Source organism: Oncorhynchus mykiss, chromosome 11 (assembly GCF_013265735.2).
Source record: "Oncorhynchus mykiss isolate Arlee chromosome 11, USDA_OmykA_1.1, whole genome shotgun sequence".
Classification (NCBI taxonomy): domain Eukaryota; kingdom Metazoa; phylum Chordata; class Actinopteri; order Salmoniformes; family Salmonidae; genus Oncorhynchus; species Oncorhynchus mykiss.
The window spans coordinates 77389347-77410708 of NC_048575.1; the positions used below are offsets into that span (position 1 = coordinate 77389347).

The 21362-nt window shown below is 42.3% G+C and overlaps 2 protein-coding genes across 3 annotated transcripts; one reads left to right on the forward strand and one right to left on the reverse strand.

Annotated features, from left to right (window-relative positions):
- Nucleotides 1-433: 433 nt before the first annotated feature.
- On the reverse strand, nucleotides 434-3783 carry LOC110536421 (cytosolic phospholipase A2-like). The gene is made up of 4 exons (XM_021622186.2): nucleotides 3724-3783; nucleotides 2944-3106; nucleotides 2363-2482; nucleotides 434-2195 (listed from the first exon to the last, which is right to left on the reverse strand). The coding sequence occupies exons 2-4, from the start codon at nucleotides 3094-3096 to the stop codon at nucleotides 2058-2060; spliced, it is 411 nt and encodes a 136-aa protein (XP_021477861.1). The 5' UTR covers nucleotides 3097-3106; nucleotides 3724-3783; the 3' UTR covers nucleotides 434-2057.
- Nucleotides 3784-18644: 14861 nt separating this feature from the next.
- LOC110536420 (perforin-1) lies at nucleotides 18645-21151 on the forward strand. Of its 2 annotated transcripts, none has more exons than XM_021622184.2 (4): nucleotides 18645-18732; nucleotides 20007-20169; nucleotides 20622-20741; nucleotides 20887-21151. In XM_021622184.2, exons 2-4 carry the CDS (start codon nucleotides 20017-20019, stop codon nucleotides 21022-21024), a joined length of 411 nt encoding a protein of 136 aa, XP_021477859.1. In that variant the 5' UTR covers nucleotides 18645-18732; nucleotides 20007-20016; the 3' UTR covers nucleotides 21025-21151. The 2 variants fall into 2 exon arrangements, with proteins under 2 accessions (XP_021477859.1, XP_036792310.1); XM_036936415.1 differs by having other exon boundaries at nucleotides 18659-18732; nucleotides 20011-20169.
- Nucleotides 21152-21362: the final 211 nt, after the last annotated feature.

Genomic DNA, 21362 nt, shown 5'->3' on the forward strand with positions numbered 1-21362 from the left:
TTAAGAAGGTTTAAGCACAAAAAGGTATATTACACTCAGGTTTAAGCACGATTGTAACCGTTTTCTTCTGCGGACGAAGGATCGGACCAAAATGCAGCGTGGTTGGGGTTCAACATGTTTAATAAAGACCATAAACGTGAACACTACAAAATACCACAATAACAAATGTGAAAAACCGAAACAGTTCTGTCTGGTGCATAGACACAAAGACAGAAGACAACCACCCACAAAATACCCAAAGAACATGGCTGCCTAAATATGGTTCCCAATCAGAGACAACGATAAACACCTGCCTCTAATTGAGAACCAATCTAGGCAACCATAGACTTATATAAACACCTAGACTAGAAAACACCCCATAAACATACAAAACCCATAGACAAGACAAAACACATAAATCCCCCATGTCACACCCTGACCTAACCAAAATAATAAAGGAGACAAAGATAACTAAGGCCAGGGCGTGACAACGATAATTGTATACTGTTGTGTCGTTGGCTATCATTAAATGTGACTGTTTTCTATCAAATCGATTCTCTATGTGTAATTTTATTACGCGATTAAACTTATCATGTAACTTTAATTAACTAGGAAGTCGGTGCATTACGGGAAAATATTTTAAGTGTCTGTATTTCCCGAAATAACTCTTCAGATATGTTCATATCTTATCAATTACAGTTACTTATTAATGTATTATCACCTCATCAGTCATGTTCTGAATGTCGCAAACCCTTGGATGTCTGCACCAACCCTAGCATAGAATCAGAGATATACAAATGGGTTTAATGATTTATTTACTAACTAACTAATCAATCCCAGAATAACATGACACAAACACACAAACAATTAGTTCACACATGGGTTACTACATGACACAGAGGAAAAGTCCCTACCGGACAAAACCGATATGATGGCTTGGAGTCACAGTCTGTCGTAGTTGTTATAATGGATACTTCAGAGTACCATTCAGAACTGTTCTTAGAAGAGATACAGCTGCAGTCTGAATAATTGCTCTTTAGTTTATAGAGTTGTAGCCATTTCAACGTGGGGACTCCGTCCCAGCGTTCTCTGACTCTAGTTTAAATTGGCAACCATTTTAACATGTAGTGACAGCTTCATGTTTTTTGGTCGTCTTAACCATTCGAGACGTCCGGCTTCTTGTGGGTCTCTTTGGCGCCGAGTAGTACTTCTTCTCTGTTGAACGTTTCAGAGTTCCAGCCAGAAAAGAGTGGTTCCATGACGCCTGATGTAAAGGCTGGCTCACTGGGGCATGGCCACTGACTAGTTAAACGTGATATGAAAGTCCATACTATAATTTAGAAGGTTAACATCACATTTCATCTTTTCACGAATAGTTTAATATGTGATCGCACAGGATTCACAACATTTAGTTGCTAACCCCATAATTGCGAAGTGGACACAACCAAAGACACAGTAATGTGTGTTTCCTGTCCTTCATGAAACAAACTCGACATGACTGTCCCTGAAGTGTCCACAGACCATTCCCACATTCTCAAAAATATAAATATTGTTTAATTCTCCAATTAAAGAGTTTTGGGAAGAACAAAGTCTTTGTTCTCCATGGTCTCTCTCCCTCCATACTCCATGGAAGTGAAGAGAGAGAGTTTCTAGCAGGAATATATGACCGTTGTAAAACCTGGGATGGGAGAGCGACTAAGGGGGGGCATAATATATACCCAAAAGGGCCACGTCGTTACACTGTAAAAGGTAAATATTGAATGGTTTCAAATCTAGTAGAAATATTGATTTATCTATTTTAATATGATATGGACCATCTTCTAATGCATCTTCTGAGAAATCATAAAACAATTCAGAAACATGATAAAGCCAGACTGAGACCATCTTCTAATGCATCTTCTGAGAAATCCTAAAACAATTCAGAAACATGAAGCCAGTCTGAGACCATCTTGCCGTAAAGCACGTTGTTTTAATTGATGCTCTAAGGAAGTGAATACACGAGAGAAGGGGTAAGAGAACCAATCAGACACAAGGTCATAAAGGTCATAGGTTACAATCTAACCATCATTCTGTTCCTTCTAGTGACTGTAGTCGTAGCTGTAGGTGTAGTAGACGGTGCCTTTCTTCAGGTGGCAGGTCTCAGTGTGTGTTCCTGGGCGGATGGTGGTGGTGCAGGTTCCCAGGCGGTGATCTGGTCCGACGTTATTATCCCACACCTAATAATAATAATCATCATAATAACAATAATAGAAAAAATAATCATGATAATCTTCTTCCTCCTCCTCATCATCATCATCTTCATCATCATAATAATCATTGATGTGATTTACATAGTGATTTTCCAGTGCTCAAAGCGCCCTGCATAGTAAAGGGGGAAACTCACCTCCAGCTTCAGGACAGAGTTGTGGATCATGTCTAGGAAGTTGAACTCATCGGGCCAGGTGGGGTTGGCCTGGTTCTTCAGAATGCTGCTCATGCCACCGAAGGCTGGGCCATACCACACCTAAAGAAGAAAATGTTGTCAATAGACTTTATTAAACGTTATTATTTTATGTATTATTGTGCTTTTAATACTAAATTATTTTTTATGTATGTACAGTTGGCTCACTTGAATGAGGAACTTCTATATGTATTTTAACATTTATAAATTAATTCATTCGTTTTTTTGTTAATTTAATTTATTATTAGTTCACCTAACAAGTAACAAGCCAATCACTGACATTTTCATGGTCACATGTCACTGTAGGCTACTTGATATCCAAACAAATGACAGCTGACTGTCTACTGTGTACTGTTTGATTATTGCTGTGTCTCTGTCCTTCTGTGTTATGATGTCTGTCCTGTCTGTAACATCACTGTACTTCTGTTTTATCTCCCCACCTGTCAGTCCCTCATTTTATATCACAATGATTTATTAACTGACTGATCTGGTTAAATAAAGAAGAAATAAATGAATCAATTCACCTTGACGTAAGGGTCTGGCTGGGAGAGGAGGTCTACTTTCAGGTTGGAAGCACTAAGGCCCCACACCCTGACTTGGACGTCATCCAGGTCACAGTGTACAAGAGCCAGGGTGCATAGCACCAGCAGTCCCAGGGACAGAGAGAGAGAGGCCATGGTACACTGTCTGAGAGAGAGGAGGTGACAGGAGGGGGAAGACATGAACATGTCCATGTTTAGTGCTTGAAAGTATCACCTCAAACTGCATTCAGAGAGTTAGAGTAAAAATAGAGTTGAAAGACGAGGACATATTATCAGTGTTAGGATATTAGTCAGTTGAGGAAGAGAGAGAAATAGACAAACAGACAGACAGACAGACAGGACAGACAGATACATGGAGGATACCAGAACATTCCTGAATCAGCATAAATACAGGATATTTTTCAATTGCAGATAGTGGCTTTTGAGAAGTGTGTTTGATTTACACACTAGTATATCCTGGATGGAGGGAGATGTCACTTAATATAGAAACTGTCAGTCCCGTGGTGTTACACATTCAGTTCTGACAGCAAACCTGTCTGAGAAGTCATCCAGTGTACTCAACCAAACTGACACTTAATTTCTATATCTGCTATTGATCCAACCTAAATGTGCTTTAAGGAACGCCACTCACTGTCTGCAGTCGACTAAATCCCAGCCACTGTCTACAGAGAAAACAGAGGTAAGAGTGATGCCGATACACAGAGAGAGAGAGAGAGGTGGAAGAACAGAAGAACAGGACCAGAACAACAGATCATGTCTTACCTGGATATTCTTGAGCTGGACGTCTGTCTTCTCCAGTCATCCAACTGCTGATGGTCCTTACTGTGCCATCTAGCTGTTTATAAAGATCTCAGCCCCCCCCCCCCCCCCACCCCTAGCTACCCCCCAGGTGGTATGTTGACCCACAGGTGGTATGTAGGACTACTTAACCAATGAGAGCACACCTTATATTACCACGAGACGTATGGAAGCCTATGAGGTGTAACAACAAATTCTGATACTATTTGTTCAATCAGCATTTCAGATACTATTCCAGATAATGTCAAAAGGCCAGCCCAGTGAATCAACAGTTAGTTGAGGGACAGGGCATTACTAAGGGTGGACATGGTAAATAGTACTGCACAGAATCTGTAATTCTTCAGTAGTACCATTAATCATTATATACAGTGCATTCAGAAAGTATTCAGACCCCTTGATTTTTTCTACATTTTGTTTCTTTACATCCTTACTCTTTTAGCAAATGTATTGAAAATCTAAAATAGAAATACCTAATTTACATAAGTATTCAGACTCGGCTATGAGACTCGAAATTCAGCTCAGGTGCATCCTGTTTCCATTGATCATCCTTGAGATGTTTATACAACTTGATTGGAGTCCACCTGTGGTAAATTCAATTGATTGGACATTATTTGGAAAGGCACACCCCTGTCTATGTAAAGCCCCACAGTTGACAGTGCATGTCAGAGCAGAAATCAAGCCGTAAGATTGAAGGAATTGTCCGTAGATCTCTGAGACAGGATTGTGTTGACCATAAATCACATTTAAGATTCCTGGCACTGAGACCATACACCTTGACTTACCAGGACACACATCAGCAGCAGGCCCAATGACAAGAGAGAGAGAGAGGGGAGGAAATGGCTCACAGCAAGGGCAGGATTGAAGAAGGACAACTATGAGAGAGAGAGGAGGACATGGCTCACAGCAAGGGCAGGATGGAAGAAGGACAACTATGAGAGAGAGAGGAGGACATGGCTCACAGCAAGGTCAGGATTGAAGAAGGACAACTAAGAGAGAGAGAGACAGTGGTTAACTATTTGACCATTGTTTACTGATCAAAACCTTAGGAAAACCTTGACATAGTACAGGCTCAGTGAGCACAGCCTTGCCATTGAGAAGGGTAGACACAGGAAAACCTGGCTCCCTGTAGAGGTAAGGCTGTGCAACCACTGCACAACAGCAGAACCTGAGACAGAGCTGCATTTCCTGGCAAGATGTCAAAAATATAAAACAATTAGAGAGTGTCATTTTCCCAAATTTGAAACCCTTATTCAAGGGTTCAAAGACCTCTCTGATGAGGATACCCATCCTGTTGGGGGAGGAGAGCTGTGGGTTGGCAGTGCACTACATTGCTGCCTGCCATAAGATGAGGGACAGTGTCTGACACACCAATCAACCTGCATATGTCCTCTACTGTATGCTCATTGTTATTGATCAATGTATGGTTATTTTGACTGTATGGTCCTTATAATACCACTCCTACTGAAGCAGTGGGCTGTGTTGTGCCTGTTGTCTTCCTATAGATAGCGATCAATGGATCATTTGAGTTTAATTTAATTGAATTGAGAGAGAGAGAGAGAGAGAGAGAGAGAGTGAGAGAGAGAGATTTATATCAAAATGTTTTAAATATACTGAACAAAAAATAAACGCAACATGCAACCATTTCTGAGAGAGAGAGAGAGAGAGAGAGAGAGAGAGAGAGAGAGAGAGAGAGAGTGAAATACAGATCAGCTGACGACTTCCTGGGGACCTGTTGCACCACAGTTACAGATCAGCTGACGACTTCCTGGTGACCTGTTGCACCACAGTTACAGATGGAGACCATAGTTTGGAATGCTTCCTGGTGCAGTAACCCTCAGCTGTCTTAATATTTGTCAGTGATTGTACATTTGTAGCTTTACTGATGGATTTCAGCCCTCTCCACAGCATTATAATAGGCTTCTATTGAAGCCAGAGACAGTGTTTGTATGTGGCGCCACAGAGTGAGTGGTATAACTGTAGTGTGTAAAGGCTTTGTCCCACATTACACCCTATTCACTTTATAGTGAACTACTTTTGACCAGTAGTGCTCTATATAGGGAATGGGGTGCCATTTGGGACTCAAACATTGTCACTGTAGGAGTGGTCCTTATAATACCACTCTGACTGAAGCAGTGGGCTGTGAGGCGCCTGTTGTCTTCCTATAGATAGTGATTAATGGTATTACTGATGAATTACAGATTCTATGCAGTACTATTTACCATGTCCACCCTTAGCAATGTCCTCTCCCTTACCTAACTGTTTATTCAATTCTTCCATTTCAAATGATGGAGGCCACTGTGTTCTTGTGGACCTTCAATGCAGCATCATGTTTTGGTTACCCTTCCCCAGATCTGTGCAATCCTGTCTCAGAGCTCTACGGACAATCACTTCAACCTTATGGCTTGATTTTTACTCTGACGTGCACTGTCAACTGTTAGTAGTCCTACATACCACCTGTGGGTCATCATACCACCTAAAGGGGGGGGGGGGGGGGGGGGGTCTTTATAAACAGCTAGATGGCACAGTAAGGACCATCAGCAGTTGGGTGACTAGAGAAGACAGACGTCCAGCTCAAGAATATCCAGGTAAGACATGATCTGTTGTTCTGGTGCTGTTGTACTACCTCTCTCTCTCTCTCTTCCTCCACTGATCTTTCAACTGTATTTTTACTCCTGTATTCAATACCGTTTGTGCTGTTAGTTTCAAGCTCTTATGGGACACCCATCTGACATGATAATTTCGTCCCTCTACCCTCCTCTTCTCTCTCTTCTCTCTCAGACAGTGTACCATGGCCTCTCTCTCTCTGTCCCTGGGACTGCTGGTGCTATGCACCCTGGCTCTTGTACACTGTGACCTGGATGACAGCCATGTCAGGGTGTGGGGCCTTAGTGCCTCCAACCTGAAAGGAGACTTCCTCTCCCAGCAAGACCCCTATGACAAGGTGAATTCATTAATTTATTTAACCTTTTTTTTTTTACCCAGATCTATCAGTTAATGAAACATTCTTATTTACAAGGAGGGAATGGAAGGTGGGGTGATAAAATAGAAGAACTACAGTAATCTTGTTAACATGGAGCTGGAGAGGAAGTCAGATGTTTTACGTGTCCCCAACAGATTGTGTTTTCTGTTTGTTTATTTGCATTGTTTGTAACTTATTTTTTACTCATACATAATGTTGCCCCTACCATCTCTTATGACTTCTGGACATCAGTACTGTGATTACTCACCACGGACTGGCAGAATACTTTTTTTCCTTTAACGAGTCTGACGCTAATGATACACTGCTCTCTCGGGAACAGGCCCAGATCCCCATGGTGTGCGTGAAGGGGAAGTGGAGAAAAAGAGGCCAGAGGGCGGGATGCATTCTGAGAATTCGTAGGCGATCGAATAAACCCCCACTTCCTTCAATTCTGTTAGCAAACGTGCAATCTTTGGAGAATAAAATCGATGACCTACGCTGATCGGGTTGTTGCTACCTGTTGCAAGATAAAATTAACAACAGGTAACAACAACCCAATGTCACAGGAAGGCCAAAAAGATCATCAAGGAAATCAACCACCCGAGCCACTGCCTGTTCACACCGCTACCAGTTAAAATCAGTACAGGTGTATCAAAGCTGGGACCGAGAGACTGAAAAACAGCTTTTATCTCAAGGCCATCAGACTGCTAAACAGCCATCAGTAACTCAGAGAGGCTGCTCCCAATCACTGGCCACTTTAATAAATGGATCACTATTCAGTATATACAATGCACTCTAAACAATTCCACTTTAAATCTTCTTAAGGATTATTTACAGTAGCTATTGCAAGTTCAAACCCCTGAGTTGACAAGGTACAAATCTGTCATTCTGCCCCTGAGCAGGCAGTTAATCCACTGTTCCTAGACCATCATTGAAAATAAGAATTTGTTCTTAACTGACTTGCCTTGTTAAATAAAGCTAAATTCTTTAAAAAAAAAAACAATCACATATAAAGATGAAAATTCACATACTTTTTGAAAAATTCTCATCTGATTTGTCATCCATAGGCTCCCAGCTCCCACATGTAGTGTTGTTTTGTTAGAGAAAATATTTTTTTATATCCCAAAAAGTCAGTTTAGTTGGCACCATCCATTTGAGTAATCCACTCATTCAATTTGCAGAGAAAGGAATCCGAAAAAATACCCCCAAACTTTGTTTCAACAAGTCAAAATACGTTTATATTTACTCCTCAGACACCCTAAAACGTAATCTATAATATTTATAATCTATAATTATTATAATATATTTATAATCTATAATATCTATAATATTTATTTCGGAAAGATGTTCAACAGGAAACCGATTTTAGCAGGTGATCAACTTGGTCATGGCACACAAAAAATATTTATAAATCTGTCCTCATACGAAAACTGTTATTTGGTTTTCGTTTTTGAAGTTGCAAGCTTGAAACCTTGAACATAGACTGCTGACACCCTGTGGAAGCAGAGGGAAGCACAGCCGACAGATGCCCGGTGACACAAGCCTACCAGACAAACTAAACTCCTTCTATGCTCGCTTCGAGGCAAATAACACTGAAACATGCATGACAGCACCAGCTGTTCTGGAAGACAGTGTGATCACGTACACCACAGCCGATGTGGGTAAGATCTTTTAAAGAGGTCAACACTCACAATGCCGCTGGTCCAGGCGAATTACCAGGACGTGTACTGCGAGCATGCGCTTGACAACTGGCAAGTTTCTTCATGGACATTTTCAACCTATCCCTGTCTGTAATACCAAAATGTTTAAGCAGACCACTATAGTGCCTGTGCCCAAGAACATTAAGGTAAACTGCCACTCACATCAACACCATTATCCCAGAAACCCAAGACCCACTCCAATTTGCATACCATCCCAACAGATCCACAGATGAGGCAATCTCTATTGCACTCCACACTGCCCTTTCCCACCTGGACAAAAGGAACACCTACAGTATGTGAGAATGCTATTCATTGACTACAGATCAGCGTTCAACACCATAGTGCCATCAAAGCTCATCAATAAGCTAAGGACCCTGGGACTAAACACCTCCCTCTGCAACTGGATCCCGCCCCCACGTTGAGGGAGAGGTTGTTGTCCTGGCACCACATGACCAGGTATCTGACCTCCTCCCTATAGGCTGTCTTGTCGTTGTCGATGATCAGGCCTACCACTGTTGTGTCATCTGCAAACTTAATGATGGTGTTGGAGTTGTGCCTGGCCGTGCAGTCATGCAGTCATGAGTGAACAGGAGGGGACTGAGCATGCACACCTGAGAGGCCCTTATGTTGAGGATCAGAGTGGTGGATGTGTTGTTACCTACCCTTACCACCTGGGGGCAGCCCATCAGGAAGTCAGGAATCCAGTTGCAGAGGGAAGGGTTTAGTCCCAGGGTCCTTAGCTTAGTGATGAGCTTTGAGGGAACTCTGGTGTTGAACGCTGATCTGTAGTCAATGAATAGCATTACATACATAGCATTACATTTCACATACTGTAGGTGTTCCTTTTGTCCAGGTGGGAAAGGGCAGTGTGAAGTGCAATAGAGATTGCATCATCTGTGGATCTGTTGGGGCGGTATGCACATTGGAGTGGGTCTTGTGTTTCTGGGATAATGGTGTTGATGTGAGCCATGACCAACCTTTCAAGCACTTTATGGCTACAGTCTAGAGTGCTACGGGTTGGTAGTCATTTAGGCAGTTTATCTTAGTGTTCTTGGGCACAGTCACTGTAGTGGTCTGCTTAAAACATTTTGATAGTACAGACTCAGACAGGGAGAGGCGGAAAATGTCAGTGAAGAAAGTTGCCAGTTGGTCAGCGCATGCTCGCAGTACACATCCTGGTATTCCACCTGGATCTGTGGCCTTGTGAATGTTGACCTGTTTAAAGGTCTTACTCACATTGGCTGTGGTGAGCGTGATCACACAGTCTTCTGGAACAGCTGGTGCTCTCATGCATGTTTCAGTGTTATTTGCCTATCTAGCCTTTAGCTCAGTGCGCTTGTTGCCTGTAATCCATGGCTTCTGGTTTGGGTATGTACGTATGGTCACTGTGGGGACGACGTCATCGATGCACTTATTGATGAAGCCAATGACTGATGTGGTGCACTCCTCAATGCCATCGGAGGAATCCCATTTGCCAAATGGGGGGCGAAGGAGAGCTTTGTATGCAACTCTGTGTGTGGAGTAAACTCCTCAATGACGTCAGAGGAATCCCAGAACATATTAAAATGTCTGTTCTAGCAAAACAGTCCTGTAGCTTTTAACTTTTTTAATGATCTAGTCACTGGTGCTTCCTGTTTAAATTTTTTGCTTGTGAGCAGGAGTCAGGAGGATAGAATTATGGTCAGATTTGACAAAGGGGGGGCGAGAGCTTTGTATGGTCCAGTGATTTTTTCCCTCTGGTTGCACATTTAACATGCTGATAGAAATTTGGTAGAACGGATTTAAGTTTCCCTGCATTAAAGCCCCTGTCTACTAGGAGTTCCGCCTCTGGGTGAGCGTTTTCTTGTTTGCTTATGGTGGAATACAGCTCATTCAATGCTGTCAAAGTGTCAGCATCAGTCTGCGGTGGTATGTAAACAGCTACGAAAAATACAGATGAAAACTCACTAGGTAGATAGTGTGGCTTATCATGAGATAGTGTACCTCAGGTGAGCAATAGCTTGAGACTTCCTTAGATATCGTGCACCACCTGTTATTTACAAAAAGACATAGTCCACCGCCCCTTGTCTTACCAGACGCCGCTGTTCTATCCTGCCGGTACAGCGTATAATCAATCAATCACATTTCATTTGTCACATACCCATGGTTAGCAGATGTTAATGAGTGTAGAAAAATGCTTGTGCTTCTAGTTCGGAAAGTGCAGAAATATCTAACAAAAATATCTAACAGTAATATCTAACAAGTAATCTAACAATTCCCCAACAACTACCTAATACACACAACTCTAAATTGGTGAATGAGAATATGTACATGTAAATATATGGATCAGCGATGGCGAAGGCACAATAGATTATATAAAATACAGTATATACATGTGATATGAGTAATGTAGGATGTGTAAACATTATTAAGTCTCAGGGCTAGGACCCTTTTTTCTCAATTTCCGCCTGAATGACATGCCCAAAGTAGACTGTCTGTACCTCAGGCCCTGAAGCCAGGATATGCATATAATTGGTACCATTGGAAAGAAAACCCGTTGAAGTTTGTAGAAATGTTAAAATAATGTAGGAGAATATAACACAATAGAAATGGTAGGAGAAAATCCAAAGAAAAACTAACCAGATGTTGTTTTTTCAGAGAGATACCGTCCTCTCATAAATGCAAGAGAAAGGTCATATTGTAAAATAGCTCCCTGGATGCAATTTATATGGCTTCCACAGGGTGTCAGCCGTCTATGTTCAAGGTTTCAGGCTTGCAACATCAAAAATTAATAAGAAATAACCGTTTTTGTGTGAGGACACAGTCTAAAAATCTGTGTTGTTGCGCACCTGCTAATATCGGTTTCCTATTGAATATACTTCTTTATGAAATACATTTTATAGTTTGATTACATTTTATGGTGTCTGATGAGTAAATAGAAATGTATTTTGACTTGTTGAAACAAAGTTTAGCGGTAAATTTTCGTTTTCCTTTCTCAGCAAGTTGAACGAGTGGATTACTCAAATCGATGGCGCCAACTAAACTGACTTTTTAGGATATAAAAAATGATTTTATCTAACAAAACGAGACTACATGTTATAGCTGGGAGCCTTTGGATGACAAATCAGAGGAAGTAAGTGTATATTTAATCTTTATATGTGAATGTATGAAACATGTGCCGGTGGAAAAATATTTTGATGTGGGGCGCTGTCCTCAAACAATCACGACATATTTTCGCTGTAATAGCTACTGTAAATCAGACAGTGCAGTTAGATTAACAACAATTTAACCTTTCAGCCGATATAAGACACTTACAGTTGAAGTTGGAAGTTTACATACACTTAGGTTGGAGCCATTAAAACTCATTTTTCAACCGTTCCACAAATGTCTTGTCAACAAACTATAATTTTGGCAAGTCGGTTAGGACATCTACTTTGTGCATGACACAAGTAATTATTCCAAAAATTGTTTGCAGACAGATTACTTCACTTATAATTCACTGTATCACAATTCCTGTGGGTCAGAAGTTTACATAAACTAAGTTGACTGTGCCTTTAAATAGCTTGGAAAAATCCAGAAAATTATGTCATGGCTTTAGAAGCTTCTGATTGGCTAATTGACAATATTTGAGTCAAATTGAGGTGTACCTGTGGATGTACGTCAAGGCTCACCTTCAAACTCAGTTTCTCTTTGATTGACATCATGGGAAAATCAAAAGAAATCAGCCAAGACGTCAGAAAAAAAATGTAGACCTCCACAAGTCTGGTTCATCCTTGGGAGCAATTTCCAAACGCCTGAAGGTTCATTTGTACAAACAATAGTACGCAAGTATAAACGCCATGGGACGCCATGGGACCACGCAGCCGTGGGACCACGCAGCCGTCATACCGCCCAGGAAGGAGACGCATCTCCTTGAGATGAACGTACTTTGGAGAGAAAAGTACAAATCAATCCCAGAACAACAGCAAAGGACCTTGTGAAGATGCTGCAGGAAACAGGTACAAAAGTATCTATGTCCACAGTAAAACGTGTCCTATATCAACATAACCTGAAAGGCCGCTCAGCAAGGAGGAAGACACTGCTCCAAAACCACCATTAAAAAGCCAGACAACGGTTTACAACTGCACATGGGGACAAAGATCGTACTTTTTGGAGGAATGTCCTTTGGTCTATTTGGCCATAATGACCATAATGACCATCCGTGAAGCACGGGGGTGGCAGCATCATATTGTGGGGTTGCTTTGCTGCAGGAGGGACTGGTGCACTTCACAAAATAGATGGCATCAGGAGGAAGGAGAATTTTGTGGATATATTGAAGCAACACTTCAAAATGTTTAAAATCAATAATAAATATTGGAATTGATTTGAATTATGCGCCCATCAGTTTCACCGGAAATTGTCCCACTAGCGGGACACCGATTATTAAGAAGATTTCAAGTGGAATTGTTTAGAGTGCATTGTATATAGTGACTAGTGATCAATTTATTAAAGTGGCCAGTGATTGGTTCTCCATGTAGGCAGCAGCCTCTCTGAGTTACTGATTGGGTCTCCATGTAGGCAACAGCCTCTCTGAGTTAGTGATTAGGTCTCCATGTAGACAACAGTCTCTCTGAGTTAGTGATTGGGTCTCCATGTAGACAACAGCCTCTCTGAGTTAGTGATTGGGTCTCCATGTAGACAACAGCCTCTCTGAGTTAGTGATGGCTGTTTAGTAGTCTGATGGCCTTGAGATAGAAGCTGTTTTTCAGTCTCTCGGTCCCAGCTTTGATACACCTGTACTGACTTCGCCTTCTGGATGGTAGCGGTGTGAACAGGCAGTGGCTTGGGTGGTTGATGTCCTTGATGATCGTTTTGGCCTTCCTGTGACATAGGGTGCTGTAGGCGTCATGGAGGGCAGGTAGTTTGCCCCGATGATGCGTTGTGTGATACAGCCCGACAGGATGCTCTCGATTGTGCATCTGTCAACGTTTCTCAAAGTTTTGGGTGACAAGCCAAATTTCTTCAGCCTCCCGAGGTTGAAGAGGCGCTGTTGCTCCTTCTTCACCACACTGTCTGTGTGAGTGGACCATTTCAGTTTGTCTGTAATGTGTACGCTGAGGAACTTAAAACTTTCCATGTTCTCTTCTGCTGTCCATTTGATGTGGATAGGTGGGTGCTCCCTCTGCTGTTTCCTGAAGTTCACGATCATCTCCTTTGTTTTGTTGACGTTGAGTGAGAGGTTGTTTTCCTGAAACCACACTCCGAGTGCCCTCACCTTCTCCCTGTATGCTGTCTCATCATTCTTGGTAATCAGGTCCACTACATTTGTATCCTCTGGAAACTTGATGATTGCGTTGGAGGCGTGCATGGCCACGCCTCCTGTTGAATGCTGAGCTGTAGTCAATGAACAGCATTGCTAGATAGATATTTCTTTAGTCCAGATGGGATAGGGCAGTGTGCAGTGTGATGGCAGTAGTGGGCCTGTTGTGGAGGTATGCAAAACGAAGTGGGTCTATGGTCGCCCACTTCAGGTTGCATGTATGCTGATAGTGTCGTCGTTCAGCTAAAGACGCCGAGAAGCACAAGATATTACAGCCAGTCCGTGGTGAATCGCAGGCCTGATGTCCAGACGTTATTTTCGGTTGGAGGCACTAAGACCCCACACCCTGATGTAGCTGTCATCCAGATCACAGTGTACAAAAGCCAGTAGCACCAGTAGAGAGAGAGAGATTGAAACTATCAGTACAAACTTAGAGAGATGTATATACAGTATAATATAGAATAACCACCAGAACAATCCAGAATCAGCAGAAAAACAGGCTCTTATTCAGTTCAGTAGATAGTGGCTTTTCAGAAGTGCATTTGATTTTACCCACCAGCGTATCCTGGATGGAGGGAGTTGAAACTTGATATAGAAACTGTCAGTCCCATCCAGAATCAGCAGAAAACAGGCTCTTATTCAGTTCAGTAGATAGTGTTACACATTCAGTTCTGACAGCAAACCTGTCTGAGAAGTCATCCAGTGTACTCAACCAAACTGACACTTAAATCTATGTCTGCTTTTGTACAAATCTTAATGTGCTTTAAGGAACGCCACTCACTGTCTGCAGTCGACTGAATCCCAGCCACTGACTACAGAGACAAGAAAGGTAAGATGGATGCCCACAGAGAGCGAGAGCGAGAGAGAGAGAGAAAGAAGAATTTAACAGCACCAGAACAACAGATCACGTCTTACTTGGATATTCTTGAGCTGGACGTCTGTCTTCTCTAGTCACCCAACTGCTGATGGTCCTTACTGTGCCATCTGGTATGATGACCCCCAGGTGGTATGATGACCCACAGGTGGTATGATCACCCACAGGTGGTATGATGACCCACAGGTGGTATGATGACCCCCAGGTGGTATGATGACCCCCAGGTGGTATGATGACCCACAGGTGGTATGATGACCCACAGGTGGTATGATGACCCCCAGGTGGTATGATGACCCACAGGTGGTATGATGATCCACAGGTGGTATGATGATCCACAGGTGGTACGATGACCCACAGGTGGTACGATGACCCCCAGGTGGTATGATGACCCCCAGGTGGTATGATGACCCACAGGTGGTATGATGACCCACAGGTGGTATGATGATCCACAGGTGGTATGATGATCCACAGGTGGTATGATGACCCACAGGTGGTATGATGACCCACAGGTGGTATGATGACCCACAGGTGGTATGATGATCCACAGGTGGTATGATGACCCCCAGGTGGTATGATGACCCACAGGTGGTATGATCACCCACAGGTGGTATGATGACCCCCAGGTGGTATGATGATCCACAGGTGGTATGATGATCCACAGGTGGTATGATGATCCACAGGTGGTATGATGACCCACAGGTGGTATGATGACCCACAGGTGGTATGATGACTCCCAGGTGGTATGATGACCCACAGGTGGTATGATGACCCACAGGTGGTATGATGACCCACAGGTGGTATGATGACCCACAGGTGGTATGATGACCCCCAGGTGGTATGATGACCCACAGGTGGTATGATGACCCACAGGTGGTATGATGACCCACAGGTGGTATGATGACCCACAGGTGGTATGATGACCCACAGGTGGTATGTAGGACTACTTATGTTGACATAACAGTTGACAGTAAAATAAACAGGTGTTAATACTTATGTAAATAAGGAATTTCTGTTTTGCAAACATTTCTAAAAACCTTTTTTTTCTCCATTTTTTTTCATTATCATTATGGGGTGTTGTGTGTAGATTGCTGAGGAACATGTTTTATTAAATCCATTTTAGAATAAGGCTGTAACGTAACAAAATGTGGAAAAGGTCAAGGGGTCTGAATACTTTCTGCAAGGACTCTATATTAATAAAACAGGCAGATTTAAGGAGCCCCCAAAGAGGCTGAAAAATGTCATCTATGCAAATCATTTGTAGGACACCTGGAGATTACTGAAAAAGACTATTCCTTTTTTTTCTTAAAGTAAGAAAAGCTATCCAAGAATTTACTACATTTTTTATTTAAAAAATTGCTCTCAACAAATTACTGGATAAAACATTGCTACAGGGAGATGTCAGATCATTCTCCGGTATCATGATTAATTACTCCAGAAAATACATTTATCGACAAAATGTGGAGAAAAATGTGTCTTCCATAACTGAATTTGATTAAATACTTAAAAACAATACATTTTTTAACCTTTACCATTACAAATAAAGACAGAGATGATAGAACAATCAGCCCCCTGATACAGAGAAAAATAAAGCACCGTGTTAAAAAAAGCCCAGAAAAATATCTTTACAAGGTAAAGGAGAAAATACTATTTTTGAACTTTTACTTCTGAAGAGAGCCAAACATTTCAGGTTAAACTCAAATAAAACATACTAGTTAATGGCAACTTAACCCAGTAAATATGTTTAATCTCTCAGAAAACACATACATTCTGAACCAGTTATAATTGTAAAAGATTAGTAATTAGAAACAACAATGCTATTAATGCCAATTTTAAAAGTTTATATGAAACTGTATAGAAATCAGACTTTAAAAACAGTGGGACGGATCCTATAGACTTTTTACATTGAACAACTCTGAATGTCACATTCGTTAGAATAAATGTAGCGGATGTTGAGTTCCACATTATTTATTAGAAAGTGAAACTAAGTAAATACAAAAACAAATAAACAATAAACTAACAACGAACCGTGACAACAGAGATGCTACGTGCACTAACTCGCTCTAACTAACTAATAAACACAGGTGGGAAAAACAGCTACTTAAATATGATCCCCAATTAGAGACAACGACTACCAGCTGCCTCGAATTGGGAATCACACACAATCACCAACATAGAAAAACAAACCTAGAACCCCACATAGAAATAATAAACTAGACTAACCACCCAGTCACGCCCTGACCTACTCTACCATAGAAAATAAGGACTCTCTATGGTCAGGACGTGACGCTGAAGACCTAATCTGATCATTAAAAACAGAGAACAACCAGTGAAATATTATGAAATGGTTGCATGTTGTGTTTATATTTTTGTGCAGTATATTTTCAAGATTTTGATAGAAATCTCTCCCTCTTCTCTCTCCCTCTTCTCTCTCCCTCTTCTCTCTCCCTCTTCTCTCTCCCTCTCTCTCTCTCCCTCTCTCTCGCTCTCTCTTTCTCACTCTTAGAAATGGTTGCGTGGCGTTTATTTTTTTGTTGAGTATATTTGCAAAATGTTGATAGAAATCTCTCCCTCTTCTCTCTCCCTCTTCTCTCTCCCTCTTCTCTCTCCCTCTTCTCTCTCCCTCTTCTCTCTCCCTCTCTCTCTCTCTCTCTTTCTCACTCTTAGAAATGGTTGCGTTGCGTTTATATTTTTGTTGAGTATATTTGCAAAATGTTGATAGAAATCTCTCTCTCTTTCTCTCTCTTACTCGCTCTCTCTCTCTCTCTCTCTGTCTCTGTCTCTGTCTCTTTCTCTCCTAGTGCTTCCGTTGAGTCCTTGACACATTGAATCAGGTGTTTTTGTCCTGGGATACAACAAAAATGTGTGCTGTCGGGGGAACTTGAGGACTGAAGTTGGACAATTATTTATTTCCTAGTTGTCCTTCTTACATCCTGCCCTTGCTGTGAGCCATGTCCTCTCTCTCTCTCCTAGTTGTACTTCTTCCATCCTGCCCTTGCTCTGAGCCATGTCCTCCTCTCTCTCTCCTAGTTGTCCTTCTTCCATCCTGCCCTTGCTGTGAGCCATGTCCTCTCTCTCTCTCCTAGTTGTCCTTCTTCCATCCTGCCCTTGCTCTGAGCCATGTCCTCCTCTCTCTCTCCTAGTTGTCCTTCTTCCATCCTGCCCTTGCTCTGAGCCATGTCCTCCTCTCTCTCTCCTAGTTGTCCTTCTTCAATCCTGCCCTTGCTGTGAGCCATGTCCTCCTCTCTCTCTCTCTTTGTCCTTGGGCCTGCTGCTGATGTGTGTCCTGGTAAATCAAGGTGTATGGTCTCAGTGCCAGGAATCTTAAATGTGATTTATGGTCAACACAATCCTGTCTCAGAGGTCTATGGACAATTTCTTCCATCTTATGGCTTGATTTTTGCTCTGACATGCACTGTCAACTTTATATAGACAGGGGTGTGCCTTTCCAAATCATGTCCAATCAATTGAAATGACCTCAGGTGTACTCCTATTAAGTTGTAGAAACATCTCAAGGATGATCAATGGCAACAGAATGTACCTGAGCTCAATTTTTCGAGTCTCATAGCAAAGAGTCTGAATATTTCTGTTTAATATTTTAAACACATTTGGTAAAATAAAAAAAAAATCTGTTTTATCTTTGTCATTATGGGGTAATGTGTGTAGATTGATAATAAATAATTGTGAATTTGAATTTGAGAATACGGCCGTAAAGAAACAAAATAGAGAAAAAGTCAAGGTGTTTGAATACTTTCTGAATGCACTGTATATAATGATTAATGGTACTACTGAAGAATTACAGATTCTATGCAGTACTATTTACCATCTCCACCCTTAGTAATGTCCTGTCCCTCAACTAATTGTTTATTCACTGGGCTGGCCTTTTGACATTACCTGGAATAGTATCTGAAATGCTGATTGAACAAATAGTATCAGAATTTGTTGTTACACCTTATAGGCTGAAATATGTCTCGTGGTAATATAAGGTGTGCTCTCATTGGTTAAGTAGTCCTGCATACCACCTGTGGGTCAACATACCACCTGGGGGGGGGGGGGGGGGGGGGGGGGGGGGGCTGAGATCTTTATAAACAGCTAGATGGCACAGTAAGGACCATCAGCAGTTGGGTGACTAGAGAAGACAGACGTACAGCTCAAGAATATCCAGGTAAGACATGATCTGTTGTTCTGGTGCTGTTCTACTACCTCTCTCTCTCTCTCTCTCTCTCTCTCTCTCTCTCTCTCTCTCGCTCTCTGTGGGCATTCATCTTACCTTTCTTGTCTCTGTAGACAGTGGCTGGGATTCAGTTCCTTAAAGCACTTTTAGATTGGATCAATAGCAGATATAGAAATGAAGTGTCAGTTTGGTTGAGTACACTGGATGACTTCTCAGCCAGGTTTGCTGTCAGAACTGAATGTGTAAAACCATTAGTTTCTGTATCAAGTGTCATCTCCCTCCATCCTGGATATGCTTGTTTTTTAATCAAATTCTGCAATTGAATAAGAGCCTGTATTTATGCTGATTCAGGATTGTTCTTGTGCATCTTCAATTTATTTATCTCTCTCTCTCTCTCTCTCTCTCTCTCTCTCTCTCCGTCCGTCCGTCTCTCTCTCTCGCTCTCTCTGTCCGTCTCTCTCGCTCTCTCTGTCTGTCTCTCTGTCCGTCTCTCTCGCTCTCTCTGTCCGTCTCCCTCGCTCTCTCTGTCTGTCTCTCTCTCTCTCTGTCCGTATCTCTCGCTCTCGTTCTCTCTGTCCGTCTCTCTCTCTGTCTGTCTGTCCGTCGCTCTCTCTGTCCGTCTCTCTCGCTCTCTCTGTCTGTCTCTCTGTCCGTCTCTCTCGCTCTCTCTGTCCGTCTCCCTCGCTCTCTCTGTCTGTCTCTCTCTCTCTCTGTCCGTATCTCTCGCTCTCGTTCTCTCTGTCCATCTCTCTCTCTGTCTGTCTGTCCGTCGCTCTCTCTGTCCGTCTCTCTCGCTCTCTCTGTCCGTATCTCTCGCTCTCTCTGTCCGTCTCTCTCTCTCTCTGTCCGTCTCTCTCTCTCTCGCACTCTCTGTCCGTCTCTCTCGCTCTCTCTGTCCGTCTCTCTCTCTCTGTCCGTCTCTCTCTCTCTCTGTCCGTCTCTCTCTCACTCGCACTCTCTGTCCGTCTCTCGCTCCGTCTCTCTCTCTCTGTCCGTCTCTCTCTCTCTCTCTGTCCATTGATCTCTCTCTCTTCTTCCACTGACTAATCTCTTAACACTGATAATATATCCTGAACTTTCAGCTCAATTTTTGACTCCTCTACAGTTTGTAGTGTTAGTTTCAAGCTCTTATGACATGTTTATCTTCCCCAACTGTCACCTCCCCTCCTCTCCTCTCCCCTCCTCTCCCCTCCTCTCCCCTCCTCTCCTCTCCTCTCCTCTCCCCTCCTCTCCCCTCCTCTCCTCTTCTCTCTCCTCTCTCTCAGACAGTGTACCATGGCCTCTCTCTCTCTGTCCCTGGGACTGCTGGTGCTATGCACCCTGGCTCTTGTACACTGTGACCTGCATGACGGCCCCGTCAGAGTGTATGATATTCGTGCCTCCAACCTGAAAGGACGCTTTTTCTCAAAACCAGACCCCTACGTCAAGGTGAATTGATTCATTTATTTCTTATTTATTTAACCCGAACAGTCAGTTAACAAAACATTCTTATTTACAACAACAAACTGTCAGGTGGGGAGATAAAACAGAAGTACAGTGATGTTACAGACAGGACAGACATCATAACACAGAAGGACAGAGACACAGCAATAATCAAACAGTACACAGTAGACAGTAAGCTGTCATTTTTTTGATTATCAAGTAGCCTACAGTGACATGTGACCATGAAAATGTCAGTGATTGGCTTGTTACTTGTTAGGTGAAGTAATAGTAAAATAAAATGAACAAACAATCAAATTAATTAATTATAATATACATATACTGGTTCCTCATTCAAGTGAGCCAACTGAACATACATTAGCAATAATTTAATATTTAATGCACAATAATACTTTAACAAAAAGTTTAATAAAGTCTATTGACAACATTATCTTCCTCAGGTGTGGTGCGGCTCATCCTTTCATGGCAAGAGCAGCATTCTGAAGAAACAGGAAAACCCCACCTGGCCCAACCAGTTCAACTTCGCAGACATCCTTCACAACTCTGTCCTGACACTGGAGGTGAGTTTCCCACCTTACTATGCAAAGCGTTTTGAGCACTGGAAAAGCACTATGCAAATCACAAATCAATTATTATTATGATGATAAAGATGATGATGATGATGAGGAAGATATTTTTTTTTACTATTATTGTTATTATGATTAGGTGTGGGATGATGTCATCGGACTAGATCGCCACATGGGAACCTGCAAAATCACCATCCGCCCAGGAACACACACTGAGACTTGCCACCTGAAGAAAGGCACCGTCTACTACACCTACAGCTACGGCTACAGTCACTAGATGGAACAGTATTATGGTTAGAATGTAACCTATGACCTTTGTGACCTTGTGTCTGATTGGTTCTCACCCTTTCTCTCATGTATTCACTTCCTTAGAGCATCAATTAAAACAACGTGCTTTACGGCAAGATGGTCTCAGTCTGGCTTTATCATGTTTTAGGATTTCTCAGAAGATGCCTTAGAAGATGATCTTATGTCAAAGCTTTTTACCAATCGACATTTACCTTTTACAGTGTCACGACGTGGCCCTTTTGGGTGTGTATCACGCCCCCCAGGGGCAGACTGAAACAATAATTCAGGCCGGGAATTTGACTCCATCCCAGGCCAGCCTGTTCATGC